General features: G+C 33.5%; 1 protein-coding gene across 1 annotated transcript; it reads left to right on the plus strand.

Annotated features, from left to right (window-relative positions):
- Window positions 1-2,496: 2,496 nt before the first annotated feature.
- Window positions 2,497-24,081, plus strand: LOC133195129 (uncharacterized). Its single transcript, XM_061330997.1, has 6 exons — window positions 2,497-2,575; window positions 2,701-2,850; window positions 10,460-10,581; window positions 11,116-11,254; window positions 20,712-20,903; window positions 24,041-24,081. The coding sequence occupies exons 1-6, from the start codon at window positions 2,497-2,499 to the stop codon at window positions 24,079-24,081; spliced, it is 723 nt and encodes a 240-aa protein (XP_061186981.1).
- Window positions 24,082-24,516: the final 435 nt, after the last annotated feature.

Genomic DNA, 24,516 nt, shown 5'->3' on the forward strand with positions numbered 1-24,516 from the left:
GAATCAATTTCTGAAATGCGTCACGGTACGCTGATTTAGGTAGACCCCTGAGGCACTGGTGGATGGCTGAGCCAAGGGCCTGTCGGGGTTTGTAACGACAACCAGATAAAACACATTTTTTTAAGATTTGGAAAAAGGAAAACATCGCATGGGGGTAGATCTGGAGAGTATGGTGGGTGTGGCAAGACGGTAACCTCCCACGACTATAAAATATGTTTCACAAGCTCATGTGTTTGCGATGGAGCATTATCATGAAGTAGATGAACAGCTTAAATCCTGACACAGGGCGCCGTTTTGATAATATTTCTTAAGCTTTTTCAGTATACCTTCTCGGTAATACCGTCCTTTAATACTTTTACCCTTCGGCACCGGAATTTGTACTGCTATTTCATCACATGAGAAGAATATGCAACAAATAGCCTTCTTTGTGCTTATGGTTCTTTGGCAACTACAGACCTTCCACTGTGTTTAGATGAAGATATTTTGTTTCCAATTTTTCTTCCTGGTTCGAAATAGTGAACCCATATTTCGTCACTAGTAGCAATGTTTGCAAATTGTCTGACTGAATTAGGGAAACATTTTGAGCAATTGCTTAGTCATTTGTCAATAAATGCGGAATGCATCCTGCAGAAATTGCTTGTACTTAAGAAAATACGCTTCAAAATGAAATGCACCCGCAACAGCGATATGCCAACAGCTTTGGCAATATCACGAATTGCGTATCTGCCATCACTTTCAATTATTTCCCTGACTTTTGAGACATTTGCCTTGGCTGTTCCAGTCACAGATCGACCAGATTTTGCTGCATCTTTGGCAGACTCTGAACCAGTCAGACATCTCTTTCTCCAACTACGGACTGTCTCAAAAGCTATAAACCCATAAACTTCCCCAATTTCAGTAAAAACCTGCATTATCGAATGACCGAGTTTTATTCGAACTTTCATATAAGCTTTAATTTCTTCAATATTCTCAATCCGTTTCCCAACCAATTTTACAAAAGTGGCCAAAGACTGGCTCTATTGAAATGGCTATTAGTTTAGAACTATGTAGAGCTGAAATTCATGTCGTGTTGGAAAGATATTGAATAGACTCAAAAGTATCATGATCGACGACATTTCGCAAAGCGTTATCGCGCTGTGGTACAATACATATTACCTGTCGAACAGCCCTCGTATACTCATAAGCGTTAGGGAAAGTATATTCTTCCTTATCATCAGTATTTAAAAACTTCCCTTTTTATATCACATAAAGGGGGAAGTTTGAGCGTCGATGTTTCACTTAATCTAAACCTATTATACAAAGTCACCGAAGAATCCATTTAAAAAAAATCCTAAAATGCAAATCAATTATTCTTAGTCTTCCGGAAGTCACACATCAGCAATTAATTGTTGGAAAATAACTGTACATGTAATAACTATGTACGAGGGGTTATAAAAAAATTCGTGGACTAGCGCCATAAAATTAAAACCGCTTTAGATACATCTGTCAATTTTAGTAAACTTCTTTTTTTCTATCTATAGAATAAACTATATCTCATAAGTCATTTTTTAATAAATGTATGTATTTTAAAAAGCAATGATATGACTTGGCGGCAAAACCTCATAATATTTTATACTTAAGTCTAACGGAGAAAATTTCTTTCGATATGAGCATTTGTTGCCCAACAATCACGCTAATTCATTCATGTGGTATTACACAATTGTTCTGTAAAATTTGCAAATTTTATTTCATTCTTTAAGTTTTATGAAATCTTATCGTAAATTTTATATAGAAAGTCCAAACCATTAAGGGGTTAGAAATTACATCAGAACGGGGTGTGTGCGTCCTTTTTCCCACAAACTATAAAGTTTCACCCCTGGAAAAACTGACATAGACCTATGAAATTTTTAAATAGGCTACACAGAGAAATAAAATGTATCAAGAGTACATGCTTTTAAAATGCCGAAAAAGATTCAGAGAGTAGAGACGCACAATGTATTCCGGGTGTCCAAAGTCAGTCACGTCGAACAGTGTCGTTGCTCATGTACGGATAACATGGATCTCCGACAAGCAAATAATGCTGACATAATTAACTGAGTATCTATCCCCTTGTACATTCATCTGCAATATTATGCATTGAATTCCCCAGTTCATGACATTATAAAGTCAAAAGAGGAAGACGGGTTTCAGTCTTAACTCCAAGGAATCTCATCAAAAAAAGTTTTTTGAAGCAGAGCGAGCGGACATTGAGAAACAATGACGTTTTCGGACGTCATGAAACTCAACGCTACGGGCGCCGCGTGATCATGTGATGATTTTTGTATTAAATGATAATTTGGCAAAATATTAAAGTATACACCTAAATTTTTCAACACTTCTTAAACTTCTGCTGTTTTATGATCTTAATAGATTCTAAAAGCACCAACTGCATAGAATCAGTCCACAAACTTTTTGATAACCCCTCGTAAATAGCATTCAAAAAGTTTACTTTCCTCAACAGGTGAGGATTTGAAACGTATGCAAGGAAAGAAAGTCTCCTCTAGATGTAAACATTCCACCATGATGGTAGTGATCATTATTGTGATGCATGTACCAGGTAACCATGCAATTACATCAAACATATCAGTAGTTTACATTTAATGTGATTCATGTTGAACCCGTATGAGTATAATATTATTCTTTAAAATTAAAATGAAGAAGTTTTACCAAATCCTATTTCAGGTTTCATTTTATCAAAACATTTCACATGGTTTAAAGCACAAGAAAAATGCAGAGATCTGAACGAGTCATTAACGTTGAATGAGACTCAGCCTGGAAAACCTTACTGGACGGGATATTACAAACGACAGTCTCGTTGGATCAAAATTATAGGTAAAATATCAATTTATTAGTAATCAAATTAAATAGATGTTTAATTATTGACTGCAAATTTATGAATTGTATTGAGAGATCGTGTCCCTGTAATCGCTTGCTCTCAAAACATTAAATAAAAAGAAATTCTTATCAGAACGAAAATAAAATATTTAGTCCATTTGTTTTATCTTTAAAAATTGGTTCCATATTCTTGTAAACTTAAAATTTCTAATATTTCCAATATTTTACTGAGCGTTCATAAAAATCAATCCCTGACCGCAGAGTGAGATATTGGACCTGTCAATACATGTAAGATATTGGACCGCTTACGTCACACTGTGAACGGGATCAACATAATCGTATTTGCATTCTTTGATGTGCGACAGTGACAGAATTGACCGAATTTTACCGCAGTAATTGTAAAGGAAATATACATCATGGAAGCCAGCACAAGATTCATGTATGTCAAAAAATAAAAGGTATAACAAAACATTTATTGACTGTGTTCTCGGGCAAAATGCGTTTTGTCGACCCCTCGAACCAAACTGTTTACCTTTGGCCTAATGGCCTCTTGCAAACATTTAGGTTCTTGGGTCCGACAAATCGCATTTTGCCCTGAAATCAAGTCAATAAATGTATATTGCTCTACCTTTAAAAATTTGTTCCTATATAAATCAATACTAATAAAAGTCTAACATTTCCAATATGTTACTGAGCGGGCATAAAAATCGATGTTTGACCGCGGAGTGAGATATTGTACCTGTCGATGAGATGCTGGGCCGCTTACGACACATAATGGGCGGGGTCAGCTAAATCCCATTTGCATTATTTCGTTAGTGGTCGATCGACATACATGTATGTCCAAAATAAAAAAAAAATGAATAAATAAAAGGTATAACAAAACATTTATTGACTGTATTCTCGGGCAAAATGCGTTTTGTCGACCCCTCGAACCTATGGAACCTCGCAGCTGCCTTATGTTGAGAACGTTCATTATTTGCTGATACTTTAACATTATATACTGATACTTCAACATTATATGCTGATACTTCAACATTGTATGCTGATACTACAACAATATATGCTGATAGTTTGTCATTATATGCTGATACTTTAACATTATATGCTGATACTTCAACATTATATGCTGATACTCTAACATTATATGCTGATAGTTTGTCATTATTTGCTTATACTTTTTCATTATATGCTGATAGTTTGTCATTATATGCTCCTGATACTTAAACATTACATGTATATGCTGATACTTCACTATATGGTTCTTTAAAAAATAGGTTAAACATCGGGATCTTCATACTAAAATTCTTTGACAAGAGAAAAAATCAAAAAAAAAAAAAAAAAAAAAAAAAAAAAATCAATTGCAAAGTTTTATTATATATATATATATATGTATATATATATATATATATATATATATATATATATATATATATATATATATATATATATATATATATATATACATGTACATGTATTGGTGTTTATACATGTACATGTTTTGGCAAATTGATGGGACGAAAAGGGGTACATGTAGGAGGCACGTGTAAGCAGTCTTGAATATACTGGCGTATTTGGAAAGGGGTAGAGAGTAAATATATGATATTAAGAGTGAACTAAACGAAGATAGCTTTGCAAAAAGCGCGCGTACTGCACGAAAATTTAAAGATAATTTGGAAGTTCAGGAGCTCTTCATGGTATTAAATTTTCGCTGTTTTTTGTAAACATCAATGATGTTACAGGACATCAAAGCAGAATAATACAATTTATAGGGGACAAACATTTCATTCGTTTGGGGGGAGGGGGGTGTGTGTGCAATTTTCTTTTTCGAGTCAGATTATTTATTTTCATGTGACTTCGTGAATGATAGATTATTCATTTTCTAGATGACCAGATACAGATTATATATTTTCACACAAAACAAAAAAGTCTAACCAAACTCGAAAATTCCATTTCTTTGGGGAGAGGGGTGGGGCTACCACCACGCCATAGTCATTCTAGTACAGATGATTAATTCACATAATATGATAACCCCCCCCCCCCCCCCATGCGTATCGCATGGTCGTTCCGGCCTCAGAACCACGCGTCAGCACTTAAGTTTTTGATAGCTCTTTTATATGTAATTTTTAAATCGGTAGGACGGGGGTTTTTGTTCAGAGATTTCATTGGGATGACATCGACATAGTAATTTAGGCTACTAATGACTCAAAAGCTTTTCCAGATTCTTTTTAAGCTGGTCTATACATCCAATACCATGCATGCGATCATTCTGAAAAACTGTAAAATCACCGAAACTGAGCTTTTAAAGTTAGTTTGAACTTTGTGAATATTTACGGAGTTGTAATCTTGCCAACACCCCCCCCCCCCTTCCAAAAAATTAAAAATCATAAACTCAAAAAATAATATTTTTAACATCCAAACAAGTAATATAATATTTCACTAAAAACTCTTCAATTTCAATTAAATTATACCTTATGCAGTATAAATTCATCTATAGTATCTGTAAGAAATTACATTAAAATACATGTATTTACTTGTATTTATTTATTTTTTGCAACAATACACATAATCATGTAACTTGTAAGCCAGTCAACACATTCCAGAGGGGTATACAGGATTTCAAGATGGGGGGGGGGGGGGTTTGTTTGTTTGATTATTTCTTAACGTCCCTCTCGAGAATTTTTCACTCATATGGAGACTCCACCACTTGCCTGTGGAGAGTTGCAAATCGTTTACCTATACTCGGCACTCAGGGCCATTGAACAGCGAGGGATCTTTTTGCGCCAACACCTACTGCGACATGGGGCCTCGGTTTATACGCTCTTATCCGAAGGACTGGTCTCCACGTCCCACAGTGGGATTCGAACCCGCGACGTAAGGACCAACTCCTTACTTCGCAATTTTAGAGCAGACGCTCTGACGACTGCGCCACGCGGGCGACGGGGGGGGGGGGATATTAATGACAAAATGACAACATCAACTCAAAATACTTGTAGTAAAAATGAGTACATAAGAACAAAGATTTCTCAAGATTCGGGTTTTCTCTTTTGAATATCAAGAACATAAAAGTTTTCTAAAACTTTTTCTTTCTTTCAACCTCTTACTTTTTTCTTCATTTTTTTTAAAGACGTACACATGCCACACCTATATACTTTATGTATATATATAGGTGTGGTACGTCTTTTTTAAACGTGGGTTTTCTTGACTGAAAGTGTCAGAATCTTTATTTTAACAACTTTTAAGTGTATTTAAAGTAGATTCAAAAAATTGTATTAACTATTAACTAACTATTATATCAACTATAAGCCCCCATGATTACACAAACATATTTTAACGTAGGTCGCGGGTTTGCTGACGTCGTTAAAACTGGGTACGCAATTTATATGATTTGGGCGACTTTCTTGTGCACATTTGATTATGACGTCACAATGAAAAAGAAATCTGCGATGATTTTTGTTTTATTAAATTCTTCAGTATATCATTATTTAGCTATAACTTTTCTTGGAATTGGTAGTTAAGTTTAGTGTTACATTATTTAAGCAACAACTTATCACAAATAATGAAGGCTTTTTACGATTTGTATAGTCGATACAATACTTAAATAAAACTTTTGTTGGAATGGGTAATTTAGTGAAGAAGGTTTATTCGAATGATCGACACTGGAAACATTAAAAAAAGTTTATTTGTTATCAATCGCATCTTCTCTGGCCTTTCCTGCAATCTTGGAAAAACAAGTGGTTGTTTTTCGGCTTGTCGGAAAGGCCCGAGAAATTGAGATTGATTTGTTTTCACTTGGTATCGCGAAACGATATGGACACAAGGTTCAACTGACCTTTTTTTCCTTTGATCGTATTTGAATTATCAGTTTGTTTTATAAGAAAGAAGCCAATATCTAAAAATCGCAAATACACCTGTTACATCATAAGAATAAATTTTAATTTTAAACAGGTTATTTTTTTAAAATATATAGATGTACAAGTTTATCATAAATTAAATACTGCCAAGGTACGATGAAACATTAAGATAATTTTTTAGTGACACTGACCTCCTGTTAGGGGACAGCTATTTGATTCTGAGGGAGAGGTGGGGGGGGGGGGGTTGGCAAAATTTATCGAGTCAGATTGTTTATTTTCATGTCGGTGAAGAACAGATTATTTATTTCCCAAAAAAACAAGGACAGATTATTTATTTTTTCTTAACTGAAATGTCTGAAAAGCAAAAAAAAAAAAAAAAAAAAAAAAAAAAAAAAAAAAAAAAAAAAAAAAAAATCAAAGTTGAAAACTCGGGGGTGGGGGTCAGAACTAGTCTTGGACAGATTATTTATTTTCTTGCCCAGTCGACGACAGATTATTTATTTTCAACATTTTCGAGGACAGATTATTTATTTCCAAAATCTGTAAGTCCCCCCTGAAATGATCATCCCCTAAGCAACAGCTTGCAATGCTGAAACCTACAGATTTTATTCGCTACTTTGCTTTCCATGTCCAACAAGTAGAATTAATGTTATAAAAAAAAACTGGCTGTTGATTACGTAAATAAAATTAATTTTTAAATCCTTGTCCCATTTACCCCTCTGGAAATGTGGTATGTAAAAATAAATATTTTGTTTAAATATATACTGAAAATATATTGTTTTTAGCGGGGACGATAGAAATTCAGAAATTCGTAGATTTGAGCGCCTTGCTGAATGGTCAAAATAAAAACATTTAATATACTTGGATTACTTGAATTAAATGATACCGTTTTCTGCCAGCACACTTGAAAAGAAAAATACACAGCCAAATGTAAGGATACGTCTAATCAACGAAAAAAAAAGCAAAACAAACAGAAAACAATACAAAAAGAAAGTAAATTGGAAGAAAGAAACTAAAGGATTGATTGTTGTTTTACGTCCCTTGCGGGAATTTTCACTAATATAAGACGTACAAAAACCCTAATCTGAAGAGAAACATATCTAATAATCATTTCATTGATATAAAATTATTATGATACGATTCACGGGTCACTTAAAAGCAGATAGACGTGAATTTCTTTTTTTATAAAAATTATTTTAGCTTATTTTTCTGCACTGAATACCGGATAGATATTTACGACGTCAAGCATAACGTCGCGATATTTTATGACGTCGTTCTTAAAAATGTAACATTTTGCGATATAAAAGCAATTATCCACATTTAAATTACGCGAAAACTAACCCGAAGACATATTAATTTTTTCACATTGATTTATTTCAAATCAATTCTTTGTTAAAATACCAAAGGGAAAACAATTTCGTCTGCACCATTTAAAAGTTATTGATATTTTTTGAAACAAAATCTTGCCTCAAAACGAGCTAAAAATGACGTTTTTCTTATATAATTCAATAGAATAACGTCGAAAATGTAACGACAACCATGGCATGTTTGGGATTAAATTGCACAAAAACGATGCAGACGAATTTTGTAAAATTTTCAGAAAATAAAAAACGAAGGTAGAGGATTCATATAACTAATTTTCATGGTATGTTTTCGAACACTTTTAAATGACCTGCAAACCCGCGACCTACGTTAAGATACGAGGTAAGTTTTCCTTGAAATGATAAATGTGAACAACGATCGAAATGTCTATATCCACTTGAACCTTTAAAACCCGGCCAAAGAGACCTTATTAGCTGAGAAAAGGCGTGCATACGTCGAACAACCTGCAATAGTCCATCTTAACAAAAACTTAATATTCTCACACATTCTGTTAATACATGCGTTTTGGACGATTTTGGTATCACGATCCCGATGTTTAACCTATTTTTAAAGCACCATACAGTGAAGTATCATCATATAATGTTAAAGTATCAGCATATAATGTTGAAGTATCAGCATATAATGTTGAGGTATCAGCATATAATGTTGAAGAATCAGCATATAATGGCAAAGTATCAGCATATAATGATCACAAACTATCAGCATATAATGCTGAAGTATCAACATATAATGACAAAGTATCAGCATATAAAATTAAAGTATCAGTATATAATGACAAAGTATCAGCATATAATGTTAAAGTATCAGCATATAATGTTGAAGTATCAGCATTATACAATTAATTACCCCTTATATCGCGGGACCCTTATATCAGGTCACCTTGTGGGCCAGGTCTCGGGTCCTTATTTCACCATGTTAAACTTATAAGGGGTAATCAATTGTTTTATTAAACCGATATAAGTCAATTAGGCTTAATTACTAAAATAATCAATTGTTTATTAGATCTACGAACTGTTAATATCAGTGTTTCATCGGGATCAGGATTCGCTAGTGAAGTTGTTTACTTTTCGCTTGCAAGTTTTGTAAGTTTTTCACCACCGATTTATCAAAACACTCTGTGATAGTCGGTAACATGCATTTTTATAAATTCACAAATACCATTTCCGAGTACAAAGACAATCTGGTGCAGACTTTTACTGTACAAAAGAGACAATTCTGCATTCGTTGAATTTGACATTGTAACGAAAGTTTCAATGAGAACGATAAATTTTATGAAGCATCTAAAGGACAATCGTATTCAGCATCATAAAAATACTATACATATTTTTATAACGGCATTTTTTGTAAGGCACAGTCATTACTGTATGCACTAATTTTTAAATTTGAACGGAATTTAGATTAACAGGTCATTTTGAGCGGTCATTATTTATAATGACCGGGTCATTATACGCCACGTGCAATGATTCCCAGGTCATTATTGCTGTCAATGGTACTTTTTGGAGTCATTATTGAGTTTAAAAGCCTTCTAACAAGCCAATCAAATTTGAGTATTCTTAATAGAGGTGTAATGAATAATGTTAAAGTATCAGCATATGACAAACTATCAGCATATAATGTTAAAGTATCAGCATATAATGTTAAAGTATCAGCATATAAAGATAAAGTATCAGCAAATAATGAATGTTCTCCACACAAGGCAGCTGCGGCGTTCTTTACGAACCAAACTGTTTGCCTTCGGTCTAATGGCCTCAGGCAAACGGTTTGGTTATTGGGCCCTCGAACCCATTCAATAAATGTATAATATTGGTTTTAACAGAGTGTAAAATTTAAGGTGACAAATTTGAAGTTGTCCCACATTTATAATTGAGTCACTATTTAGATTATCTGTATTTATCAACTGGCTAAATTTCATTATTTTAGGTCTGCTAGTATATTGGATATGGTCCGAAAAATGATACAAAATAATAAATAAATTATACAAACCAAATGCAGATCATTTGATTTTTTTTTTTATTTATTTTTTTTTTTTTTTTGTCTCTTCAGTATCAATATATATGTCTTCTGAAGCTTTGAATATTGAAAACAGTAAAAGATTTCATTTAAAACAAAACATTCATTCAGTTTCAAGTCTCACATTGTATGGTTTCAAATGAATTATTGCACCCGAACCTTTTCCTTATTAATTCATACATGTTAAAGACTAACACTTTCTTATAAATCTTTGTAACTCCATTCCCTCTCAAAGACGAAAAGATATGGTTTTAAAAGTTGGAAATTCCCCATTTTTTGTGTCCAAATGCATGGATAAGATGTCTCTCTTTAATCGACATCAATCATGCATGAACAATTTGTATGATGTAGGCTCATTTTAGGATGCTACAACGAATCTGATGTGAGAATTTCTGATTACCAACAGTACTCTCTGACGAGTTCATCACCAGGGTTATGTCAAGAACTCTGTCTTGTGCAAAATTGGTCCTTATTTGCCATACAGGTAAGCGTTCATGTTATCTCGTCTTATTTATTTGATAGAAAAGCAACGAACTTTTTTAAACAAAAAGATATATTATATTAATGATGTATGTATGAAGTCTTGTGAAATGTAAAACTAATTATAATTTGAACTGTGCATAGGAAAATACTTGTTAAAGTCTTTTAAAGTGATTAGTCATATAAATATGGAAGCATCTTCAGTTAGTGTAGATTCAGGTTAGTTAAAATGATGACAGTCACACTCGCCTATCCCTGGTAGAGAGTAACCACTTATATATGAACCTTTCAATACTGAACTGGTTTCTGCTTTTCTGTAACCAAAGCGCTCAAGTTAGCGATGTGGTCCATGGGCCGCTTGTTAAAAATCTGATAGTCCAATGAACAGTACGCACTTAAAATTTCAATCATGGATAATGACTGAATTTTTATTAACTCTCCCATATGCAACCTAATTGGAATAAATATTTATTTTGTAAATCACGTCAATGGAAATACTTTTTTGCACAACTTTTCCTTGATAATGTTATTTGTACAGGCTAAACTATGTATCTGTCTTCCTCATGCTTTGGACGTTTTGCCATTAATCCCAAATATGTGTAACTACACGTGCGACAATAGTTTATTACTGGCTTCTGAATGTGGTGGAGAATCATCATTTAATGTGTTCGAATCAGGTAAAAAAAAATTATTTATTTTATTTTCATTTAGTACACATAATTGGTAACTTAAAACAAGAAAATTTAAGTCATTATCGAAATAAATTCAAATTATAATAGGTCAGTCGTTTCAATTATTCGTTTTTTAAAGGGAAGAAAATAAGTTCCCGTTTTGAATTAGGTAACTAACAAACACATCGAGGTTTTGTTGACATATTCTTTTTGAATTTACAGGGGTAAAGATTGATAATTAAGGAGTGTTATTACAAAATATAGATATCCAGCCAAATAAACAATATCTAATTAATTATTTCACTACAGATTTAACTCCCATGGTAATAGAAAGTGACTGTCTTTCATTGCAATGTTCAGGAGAAGAAAGTTTCATTGATCAACATAAATATGGTGGTTGTAATTCCTCATTAGAAATGCTTTGCAAGACAACAGGTACATTTTCGTAATCATTCACATAACAGGGTTTAACATCAACCTTAAGAAGCATTAGAAAGTCGGGCTACCTCCCTTTATTTTCACTAGCCCTGACCATAAAATCACTAGCTATGACCAAACTTGCAAATTTAATTCTTATTATCTCAGGCCCGTAGAACGCGGGGGCCAGCCCCCTCAACTTTTTTCTGATTATAGGTTTTGCTATAGTAATTTTTTTCTTTAGATGCTGGTCCCCCCCCCCACCCCCTTTATGATGTTGTAAGGTCTAGAATTGGCAAATTCCAGGATTTGGCCAGTAAAGATTTTGGAAATAATTGTTTTTGCTTGTCAATTTTTTCTCAGTGGAGAAAAAAATTACTGGCATGGGAATAAATAATCTGACTCAAAAAATTTTGCCATCCCCTTCCCCGAATCAAATAGTTGTCCCATTACAATTATAAAATGTATCAGAAAATGCTCTTTATCAGTAAATATAATGTTGCTAAGCCGTCCGATTTTCATCGATAACGGGAAGTTTCCATGCATATAGATCTACTGCACACAATTGTTCATCGTATAGACTATAGTTTTAAAATATTACGGGTTTCATATGTTCTGAATGCCATGTTATTTATACATTTTCTTTAAACGGGCTTGGGGAAAGGTGTAAAACATGGGGAAAAGGGGATGATGATGAATGCTTTTTATCACTATACATGTAACTTACCATCCATCCCAGAAACTGGACGATTTTGTTATACATATACATAGAAAATAACAAGTACATGTAAAATTGATGCAAAGCATGAAATCGGCCGCAAACAAAACTTGGCATTTCAAAAAGTACTTTCACAATTTTAAAGCATCCATGCAAGGAAAGCACAAGATATTCAAAGCTGAAATAGCGATATTTTTTTTTTTTAATTCAGACTGTCTTCAAAGCAAAATGAATAAATAAATAATTTTAAAAAAATAAATAAATAGAAGTTTAAGTGCATTTCCTAATTTAATTGATTCATCGATGTAATAAAGTCAATGATAAATGATAAGAATTTATTGTCATCAAAATGAAAATGTAGGCCTATTTATGTTCAGATCTCAAGATGAACCACATGCTGGTACCCTGGATCTTTGTCACGTGATAATGCCCATGGTTTTGCAGAGTAGGCTAAATTCTGCAAGGCGCGGTACAAAATATAGAAAAAAATTAATTATCCTTGTGTCAGCTGTAGCATATTCAATACAATTTTTACTAGTTGAACAACTCTTCAATTTTTATTCACCATGCACTTTTACCACGTCATTATCCGGAAAATCATGACGATTTGCTTTCATATCTTAAACACTCCCAGGCTGGGGAGTACCTTTTGTAAACTCTTTTTATATAACCATAAATTATCAATTATCTGATGAGTAACAGAAGGACTAATTTGCAATTGCTGTGTTGCTGAATATTGAATATTTTGTTGTTGTTCTAACTGTTATTCTTTTTTTCTATCGCAATCACAGAAAATAGACAATTAATTAAACATAAGATTAAATATTTTAACGTTCTTGTTCTCTTTTTTAAGGTATTAGGGGTGTAATGGTCATGACCTTGAATATGAATAAATTCAGTTTTAATTAGTTATAATGGACAACACTTCAGGCAATATTTCCCAAAGTTTCATGCAATTCTGTCCAAGCATAATTTTTCTATACTTATTTTCATGCCTGTACCCTCTAACCACTGGTGCACCTTTAATAGACAAAAGGTACAGATGTAATTTTTACCTCTACTCTAGTTAGTCGCAAACAGTTGAATGTTTCATGTATTCAGCTGCAACACTAAGCAGTACAGATTGCATATATGCATTCTTTTTAGTTCAAATTCATCAGATATGACATAAGATTACTTGTAATCGAGAGAACTTGTCTACTTTAAGTGACAATTTTGGCGATTTTTTTCATAAAACCGTTTGTAATATTCTGTCAAAGAAAAATAGGGTAGGAAATATCAATAAAAGAACAATATCAATTTTGTGTAAGGTGTGTTAGTGGTAATATAACAACAACAAAAATTTATTCCATCCAAAATATTTATCTATATTCTGTATCATAGCGATGTACCCCTAAAAATTTAAGCCATTATTTTTTGTAAATGTCATGGGATATGTGATAATTAATTAAATGATGAGCATATATAAACAACAGGTTATTGTCATATTGAATACACTTCAATTTAGTCAGATTCATTTGTTCAGAAGATTGACCTCGTCACAGTGACCTTGACCCAGACAAAGATTTGCAAATGACCTACATTTTTGCAGCTTCCATGTGCATAAAGTTCTTTACAGATCAAAACATTACTATACAATGTAGACTAAAATATATACTGACAGAAACATAACCAAATGGTAAAAAAAAAATAATTTGTTCCCCACATGTATATAAAAAAATATCAATAAAAAATATTCACCCCCCCCCCCCTTCTAAACAGTAAACTTATGTAAAAAAAAAAAAAAAAATAATTAATGTAAATAAAATAACAAAAAACAGCCTAACCCAACCCAGAATAAATCATTTATTCCCATATCTAATATTAATTTTTTTCTTTAATGTTGTAAACATATTTACATTCTATTTTTTACTGATATATTTTGAACATCTCAGATATTTTACGTATGGACATTGAACGTCACTTATAAGTTGCAGATTCTACAATGCACGCAATGTTACCTATTACGTACATTTTTTTCCCCTCAAACGGTTTGCTGATATTGACAGAATCACAAAAAATCGCGATGCGAATGTAAAGTTTTGAAGAAAGGTCTTCGAAAATGGTGCTATTTTTAGAAGTTGGAAAAACCCATGAAGTGTGTATTTGAAGGTATCATCGCTTTGACTGCATATTTTGTCTAACAAAATATATTAACGTGTTTTCTACGTAATATCATATTTATTCTCTCCTCTGCTAAGTTATATTCCTTTTCTTTGGTGTATGTTTTATGTTAGCGTCCTAGGCCGTCTTGACGACACGCCATTTTTGTTTACGAAGTACAGGGTTCCGAAAACTGCCGATGTCAGACACCTCGGTAAATGCCGTCATTTTTACCGGAAATGGCGTATTACACCTCTAATAGCTTAATGTGAATATTGAATTGTATGCAATCAGGTTCGGAATAATTAATTATTTCCTCGACTCAAAGATTACTATTGAAGCATCATCGGTAATTATATTGCCTTTTACAAACATAACGCTTGCTTTTATTTCGATGGAGTTGTCAATATGGTGAACAAAACAGGCATGTGACGGCACATATTGTTGCTCTGTAAATCTTGTCGCCGGCGACAATGAAAACATTCGCTCTATGATCGGAAGGTAGTGGGTTCAAACCCAGGTCGCAAATGACCTCAATATGTACTGTCAAAATCACGCTAATTAAAATAGCATAAGAAACACGTCTGTGTGATTTACACACCAACTACATTCATAAAACTACCAAAAAAATAAAAAAATCCTTAAGAAACCGGCAAATAATGTCGCCAGTGACAATATGTACTTATGTGACGGTACATATTGTCGTTTTGTACATATTGTCGTCGGCGACAATATGTACTTACCCTCACTGCACATGTTGTCGTCCATTGGTACATATTGTCGCCGGCGACAATATGTTCCAAGACGAGCCTTGTTTTCCTCCTGCATAATGGACGACAAAATGTAAAATCAAGCACATATTGTCGTCGGCGACAATATGTACAGTCAAAGTCGGCATATATTGTCGTCGATATATTGTTTTGACGAAAATTTACTTAAAAAAGGAAAGAGAGATTAGCACCCCCCCCCCACACACACACAGAGGGAGACAAACAGCATTACTTGCAATACCGTAGGGAGAAAACTTTTTGGTCACAATATTGTGTCCAGGATTGATGTACATCACTATGATATGTTAAGATGTAATTCTTGAGATATCTGATACATCAGTATATTCTTTTTTCTTGTAATATATACTTGGAGATTGAATACATATGTTAGTTTTTTTGTTCATTAGTAATGATTATTTGGAAGTCATTTTTTGCGTTATTCTTATATACAATCATGTGTCAAAATATAACTGGTGTCTGGTTTGACATTTTTAGATCACCTGAACTGGAAGTTCAAGTGAGCTTTTCTGATCACATTTTGTCTGACCGTCTCTGTCTGTAAACTTTTCACCATTTCAGCTTCTTCTCAAGAACTACTGGGTCAATTTCAAGCAAACTTGCCACAAAGAAATCCGTGGATAAAGGGGATTCAAATTTGTTAAAATGAAGGGTCGTGCCCTCTTTCAAGGGAAGTAGTTAAGAATTAGTGAAAATTTAGTGACCTCTTTAAAATATTCTTCTCTAGAACCACTGTGTCAGAAAAGATGAATCTTATGTGAAAGCTTCATTATGAAGTGAAGATTCAGTTTTATTCAGAGGTGTGGCTTCAATAGGTGATCAAAATTTTTCATAGAATATTTAGAAAAAAATTCTTTCAATTTTTTTTTCAAGAAGTACTGGGTCAGAAGACATGATAATTATGTGAAAGATACCTCACTGCTCAATTAACAAGTGCCAAGTATTCTTCTAAATTTGCAGCCTTCCACCGGTAAGTGGTGACGTCTCAATATGAATGAAAAATTAGAAAAAAATTTAGACATTTAAACAACAAACAAACAAAAACAAAATCAATTTTGTTCAAGTCATGACCCCAGGTGTAATGTGGGGCCACAATGGGTGATCAAAGTTTTAAATAGGAATATATACAGAAAATCTTTAAAAATCATTTCAAACACCAAAGACAGATATAGCACCCCCCCCCCCCCCCGCTTGTTGGTTTGATTTTTTTTTTGCTTTGGTAAATTCTGTTTGTTTAACTTGTATATACTTAGTCCACAGGTAAAATTTCATAATTAAATAATTAACTTAGCATATACAATTACACTGACGGACGACAATATGCGCAGTGAGGGAAGGTACACATTGTCGCCGGCGACAATATGAAACAGGACGACAAAATGTACCGTCACAATCACGCTGCATGAAATAGCATACGAGACACGTTAGTGTTATTCTCACACCAATTACACTCACAAAACTACCAAAAATCAACAAAAGAAATCTTTAAACAACAATGTCTGTGGGGCGACAATATGTACAGTGAGGGTGAGGCATATAATGTCACCAGCGACAATATGTACATATGATACTTTTCTGTCGGCGACAATATGTACCAATGGACGACTATATGTGTAGTGAGGGTAGGTACATATTGTCGCCGACGACATTATGTACAAAACGACAATATGTCCCGTCACAAGCTCTGTCCAGTAAGATTACTAGTAAAAGAAATGTTTGTTATCAAAATGTCACAGGTTTTGCAGTTTTTTGCAGAACATTTTGAAATAGAAAACAAGGGATCGGAAAAGGAATCTTCATATATATCTCTAACAGTAACTTTACATTCTTTCAATTTTATGTACGAACTATTGGTTTTATACCGAAACTGTGAATATGAGGACTGCACACATGACATTATGTTTAATATCCCTGAGGATTATCCCTGTGGCATCGAATGAACTCTTTGAGTCTGTGTCCCTATTAGACTCAAAAAGTGACGCCTCTTTATACTAGGCGACACGTCTGCCAGTATCATTTCGTTATTCTTTGTACTCATGAATAAATAGGTACATGTACTGAACGACAAGTATCCTCGGGGACAGACTGTCAACCAGCAGAGATACATATTCTGTGGTTAAAATGAAATGTATGGAAATAACGAACAGTATTCAAGCTCAAAAGCCCATTAAACAATAAAAATCAGGATCAGAGCAAACACAGACCTCTAAAACATTAAAAGTTGGATCAGGTGCCATGGAGGAGTGAGCATCCCCTGCTAACTGGTCACACCAGCTGTGTGCTCCTTGTCATAATCGGGAAATAACGGAAAAATCCGTCGACAATTCATGTAAAATTTTTCAGCCGCCGACAATATATGTCAATGAACGACAATATGTGCAGTGAAGATAGGTGCATATTGTCGCCGACGACATCACATGTATGTACAAAACGCGAATATGTACCGTCACCACAGTGTTCTAGATAATATGCAAAATCAGATGGGAAAAATTACTATTAATAATTAACTATAGTTTCCTTATAGTTAACTATAGTAAAACTTTGATTTACTATGACTACTATGACTTGGAGTTTGACCTACTTTTGAAAAACATTAACCTTGGCCATATCTTTGAAAGGTTGGTGCTAGAGCTTTAATATTTCACATGTGTGTTTGTTGTGAGAAAGCCTTTCCTTGGGCACCATTAATTTTGACCTTGATGTTTAACTTACTTTTGACAAACTTTAACCTTTTCCATTTCTTTTCAATGGTTGCTTCTAGGGCTTTTATTTTTCACAGATATATTCCTCGGTACAAGTCCTTACTTTGGGTACAAACATATTTGATTTGCTTTTGAGAAAGTTTAACCTTCGCTAAAAGTTGCCATACGGGGGCATCAGTGTTTCACAAACACATCTTGTTTTGAGATTTTCTAAATAAAATAACAGTGATGTAAAATTTGGAAATAATATATGAATATACATTTTATAGTTCCATTTAAAGGGCGCTTGACACATATTTGAATTAAGTTAATATTTTCTCTTTTTTTTTCCTGTAGCATATCATGACTTATATGTTGCTACAGCATTTTAAACGGAAATATAATAAAAGCGTATTCAGAAACTTCTTTAACTGGAAATTATTGAAACTACGAATCTCGGGACGCATTTGATTGACACTTTCACAAAGTAAACTTTCTCCTTAAAGCGAGAGCACGGCTGCAAATTCAAATTTACCCAATATATCTTTAAGAAATAAGGTATAAAGTTGATTTAGCAGTTTGAGAAAAAATAAATATTCTCTCCTCAAAATTAACGTAATTAGAATCTGCCGGAAAATCAAGGGTCGTGGAGCAATCTTAGATCTGTTTATTTGTACCCCGTGAATTCTAAAAGAGCACGTGCATACACTGTAGAGTTTACAATTATAATGAATATGAGGTAAAATCAATTCTCAAAAGCAAAATATCATAACTTTCTGATAAAATAATATAAAATAATAATCGTAAAGATTTAAATCTGCTTTCAGACGAATTTAACAGAATTAAAATTACAAATGTTGACGTTTTGTGTATTGGGGTCCGAGAAAGGAAAACCACCAAATCATACGTTATCGCGGCAAAATGTCAAACAAAATAATTTTCTGCACAGTTAAAAAACAATGTTTATAAGTCATAGGCGTATTTTTATGTTGAGTTTACACTATTTTTTTTTTAAAGCGATGAAAAAATGAGAAATTATAACAAGTATCAAGAAACCCGTCGAGTAGAACCTTCAGTGTCGCGAGTTCCCGTTTCTTCCTCATCGAACGATTATATTAATCCCCAAACTAAATTTTAGTCAGGAAAGTTGCTTTTTCAAGCTCAATTTTCAGTTTCTTTTTTCTTTTTCTTTTTGGTCGACTTTGTCAATGTAGCAGGCCTACCGCGCTTCCCCCTCTTACCATGCTGTTTTGTTATGAAAACTACGCATGCGTGCATAGCATGGATTGATTGATTGATTGTATGTTGTTTTACGTCCCATTCGAGAATTTTTCACTCATATAGAGACGTCACCATATACCGGTGAAGGGCTTCAAATTTTGACCTTTACTCGGCACTCAGGGCCATTGAGCAGTGAGGGATCTTTATCGTGCCAACGTCTGCCGTGACACGGGGCCTCGGTTTTTAAGGTCTCATCCGAAGGACCCGCAACTTTCACTTCAAAGTACCGAGCGCATGGCAAAGGAACAGTTGCTACCCATTTTTTATCGACTTAGGTCAGTCGCGGCCGAGATTCGAACTCACGATCTCCCGATCACGTGCATAGCATGGAATGTGGAACCCCGAACACGTTGCGATGTATATATTTATGTCCCATAAATAACTAATAATTTTAATGAAATAATCAAAATTATTTAATTGTGAAAGTTGTAATTTTCTGAAAGTTTAATATACATTTATGAGTAGTAAAAAGATTCCAAATCTTGTCAGAAAATATTATCAAGTCAATTTTTTATGAGATGCGCCGTACTGTCACTTTAATGCTTAAGAAAAGTAGAAATTTTGTTGTGTATTAATGAAAAATATTAAAACTGCAATCCAGAAAACTCAGAGTAGAAATCTGAGAAAGCAGAACCAACTCACCAGTATTGTCAGTCCGTGCTCAATGATGTGTGTAGAGTTTAACAAATTGAACACACCCGGCGAAACGTTAACATTAACATAAACAGCTAGTGCCCTGTTTACAAAAACAGATGTTTGACGTGATGTAATGAACTATGTCATTGTCATTGAATTCTAAGAATATCCATGTAAGTTAAAGTCATTTAAGTGGTTTTATTTTTTTGATAAGCGTAGGAATTTAAAATGTAAACAATGCAACTGTGTCCAGGCCCCTTCAATTAAAAGTGTACGTGTACATGTATGATTTGGAGAACATAAATTATTGCAATATGAAATTCTTAGTAAAATTACTGTGATTTACTAAAGTTAAATCTTTGATTAACTAACGTAAAATCTTCGATATTATAGTTAACTATAATATTTATATGTTACATGTAGGGATGCAATGAAGCTGAGCAAATACAGAATGTCTATTTCATAAATATGTAAGAGTCTTTTTTCAGGTATGAAGAAACTAAAATCAGTAATAGAGGTGCTAAGTCATACCCAATCATGCAGTAACTAAAAATATAGAATAACAATCCCTCAACTTTTATTTTAAAGGTTTCCTGTTGATGTTAATGGAACTTATTTTCAAAATCAACATATATCTAATATAAAAATTATAATTATCTTGAATATCCCATGTAGTTATTTAAAATTCATTTAATCAAAGATATCCGTTGTTAGTGACAAAAACGTTTTACTGAGATTTTATAACGAATTATTAAATTGTAAATGCATGTATTATAATTAAGACATTATTACTATTTCAGAAAATTATACACAGAATGTACAAAGCAAAACATGGAGAATGAAAATGCTTGAATGCCAATCTTTTGGAGCCTATCTTTTGGGAAACTTAAGCTTATTAAGCGCTGCTTTAGCATGTATGTCTGTTAATGAAGCGTTTAGTGGTCCACGCTGGATAGGGGTAGTAAGATATACATATGAATCAACAGATAGAGGTTAGTTTCATATAATTTGTCTCAATACGCATATTAACATATTGAATAATTGACATTTTTTGCAAAGAAAAAAAAAACATATTCTCAAGTTTATTGAACCAACAAAGTTAAAATGTAGGCATAGAGAATGTCAAAGAGAGAAAGGAGGAATAAAATACTGCCAACAAACCTTTATTCGCGTGCGAAAAATGTCCGCTTCTTTCGCAACCCTCTTTAAATCGCGAATATTTCTGGCTGAGAATTATTATTTTATTGTCTACTTATGTAGAAAAATTCTTCAATCACAAAAATTAGTCGTCGCTGATAGAGTTCGCGAATAAAAGTTGTTGCCGATAATAATTTGTTTACAATAATATGATAATTACATGATCAGAATTTGATGTTCTCAAAATTGGTGTATAAACTCGAGATCTTGGGGTGTCGTTCTGAATAAGTTCATCTTAAAATGAAGTTCTGGGAGATAAATTCTGTTTTTCCCCTTGGACCAATCATAGATTTGTTTACATTTTTTTCGACGGATCATATTGTGCCTTTTCAATCTTGCGTCGTTAACAGACATCCATTTTATTTTTTTTTTTAGTAAATGGTCGAGTATCTATTGTTTTATAACATTCTTTTCCACTTTGTTAAACAGTTGTTAAACTGTTATTATACAATTATGAAATTTTGTTAAACAACACATTGTTATAAATGTTAACTTTATATTTGTTGGAGACAAGGCCTGCAGATTGAAAAAAATGTAAAATTCCTACTTATTTAATAAAACTTTTTTTTTTTACTTTTAAAGTTCTGTCTAGACTCATAACACTGCTAACCAGGTCGGGTGCATTCATTAAAAATAGTCCGTGAAGCATTTTTAGATCACCTGAGTCACTCAGGTGACCTATTGCTATCTGTTTTCGTTCGTCAGCGTGCGTCTTGCGTTAACAATTGAACATCTTCAGCTTCTTCTCTGGAACTGCTGAACCAATTTTAACCATTTTTGGCATATACCATCTATGAGTGAAAGGGAAAAAGGTCCGTGCCCCCTGGGGCTTACGGGTGGGGCTAAAACCATCAAATTTAGTGATATCTTTAAAAAATCTTCTTCTATACTCCTGGACATCAAGCAATCAATTTGTTGGCATGAAAATCTTTTTCTCTGCTCCTGTCTATTAAACAAACAAACCAAGTATAAACTTATGATGATCAAGGGTGCTTTTTCCAAAATTGTGAAATTCATGGCCCCTGGGTCAAATATTCTAGTGTTAGGGCAGGGTTGTATTGATTATATAGTGGAAATCCATTTTATTCTTTGAAAATCGTCTTCTCAGCGCCTGGGTATTTAGCAGATAAATCAAGTGCATGGTTATGATGATCAGGAGTTCCTCTTTCAAAATTGTGAAAATTTGTGGCTCCATAGTCAAGTGTTCTGGGGGAGGGGGCTCTATTGATTATATAGTGAAAGTGCATTAATTTTTGAAAATCTTCTTCTCTGCCCCTGACTTAAACAAACAAACGAAGTATATAGCTATGATGAGCAAGGATGCCTCTTCCAAAATTGTGAATTTCATGGCCCCTGGGTCAGGGGTTCTGGTTTTAGGGTGTGACTCTTCTGATTATATACCAGTGAAAATGCATTCACTCTATTAAATAATCTTGTCTACTCCAGGGTCTTGAGCAGAGAACCAAAGTGCATACTTATGATCAGCAAGGATGTTTCTTTCAAAATTTTTAAAACTTGTGGTCCCAGGGTCAGGGTTTCTGGTGTTTCTGGAAGGGGGGGGGGGAGGGTCTACTGATGATATAGGGAAAATATGTTAATTCTTCAATTAAGTGCATAGATATTATGAACAAGAGTATCTCTTCCAAATTTGTGAATTTCATGACCTTGTGTCATGGGTTCTGGTGTAAGGGTGGGGCTATGTTGAATCTAGAGTGAAAATGCATTATTTCTTTGAAAATCATCTCTGCTCTTGGGCATTTCAGAGGCAGAGTGAAAGTTTTAATTAGAAACGCAGTACAGTTAAGGCTACACATGAAGATAATATGGTATTGAGGTCATAGTGAGGTTTGACGTCATGACAGTTGCTCCGCCTTGATAGATCCATATAAGGAAATAGAGCTCAAAAAAGCTATTGAATGATGATTGTGAGAATTTGTAATGAATGTCTGTATTTTCAGGTTTAAATAAATAAACATTAGTGATTTTCTCTGATATAGAAACAACACGTCTTCGAAATAATTCTCTTTTTATTGTGTCGTTTGGCTGCATTCGGCTTCAGCTGAGCGCTTGCACTCGGTGACACGGAATGTTGTTTACATCTAAAAAACGTGGCGAGAGCAGCTGAGATATGCAGTGGAAAAATGCAACAATCAGGCAATCTTTAAAGAGAATAGGGATAAAATAAGAGACCTGGGCCTTGTTTAACTTTTTGATGAGAAGATGATGACGTTATTTCGGGAAATCATGGAAAACTGAGACGATCCGCACAACCTCCCTAGGTCCCTTTCTGTTCATTAAGGTGTGTATGTACATAGGTATTAACATGTAGACATACTATTCTTTACATCGATGTAAAATAACCGTGAACATGTACAATAAGATGTATTATTACAGTCCGTCACAAACTGCAATGCAGTGCCTTGTGTGTATCCCCCCCCCCCACACACACACACACACATACACAAAAACACACACATTATGAAAGTTGCACACTTTTATACATGCAATGATGTTGTTCTTTGGCATACATGTACAAACATGTAACATAATATAAGCAGAGCACGTCATGATATCAAACAGTATAATTTAGATGCAGTCACACTTACAATGTATTTGTGAAGTCAAACTGCACAGTGTACAATGTATGTGCACTGTACAAACAAGAGTATAAGACCCTATATATTTTAATTTATACCTCTGACAATCAAAAATATGTGAATTTTAAGATTTCAGTTTTTACCAGTGCTTCATATTTTAAATTCATTGTAGAACTTTTACTATCTGTATCACTAGGCTGTAAATTTGTAGAATTTCTACATTAATGAAAATAAAATGTTTGAATTTCCATTTGTCTGACTACATGTACATTATACATATGTATATACATGGAATTTATGTACTGTTTATATGTATAATTCTTTTGTCATTGTAGCTGTCACAGAACTAGTTAAAACTGGCATTTACATCAGCTAGAACTATCAAAATAGATGCATCAATTTCTCCACTGGGTATGATCACACTAAAGCATTTCACATTAATTTTATAGTATGCCAGTGTTAAATTTTTTTTAATGTTGTATATGTGAAAGAATTAAATGTTATCTCTAGTATATTGAATTATTTTTTTTACTTAAATTAAGTACAGCTACCAATTCTACTTTTGCAAATGTCATAGGTTTCAATATCCCAGAAAAGTTTTGTATCAAAAGTTTGTTTCCATTTATTTTATGAATTTCAGAAAATATAGTATAGCATGGTTTGTTTTGTACAAAGCAATGTTATTTCATTCTACAATAGTAATCACTATGTTTTTCACTCATTACATATATATTTTGTTGTAGCTACTCCCAAACAATTTGAACAATTCATTCAGGCAGCAAGTGTTCCCACCAATAAAATAAAAAGGTAT

Source organism: Saccostrea echinata, unplaced genomic scaffold, assembly GCF_033153115.1.
Source record: "Saccostrea echinata isolate AGI-Se365-2 ecotype Australia unplaced genomic scaffold, CSIRO_AGI_Sech_v1 ptg000029l, whole genome shotgun sequence".
In the NCBI taxonomy this organism is placed as follows: domain Eukaryota; kingdom Metazoa; phylum Mollusca; class Bivalvia; order Ostreida; family Ostreidae; genus Saccostrea; species Saccostrea echinata.

Bases quoted from the DNA above. Each gene is read 5' to 3' on its own strand.
- LOC133195129 (XM_061330997.1), top strand. From the start codon at position 2,497: ATGCAAGGAAAGAAAGTCTCCTCTAGATGTAAACATTCCACCATGATG. The intron at 2,851-10,459 runs GTAAAATATCAA...GGCTCATTTTAG, and splicing joins TCGTTGGATCAAAATTATAG to GATGCTACAACGAATCTGAT. The intron at 10,582-11,115 runs GTAAGCGTTCAT...TTATTTGTACAG, and splicing joins GGTCCTTATTTGCCATACAG to GCTAAACTATGTATCTGTCT.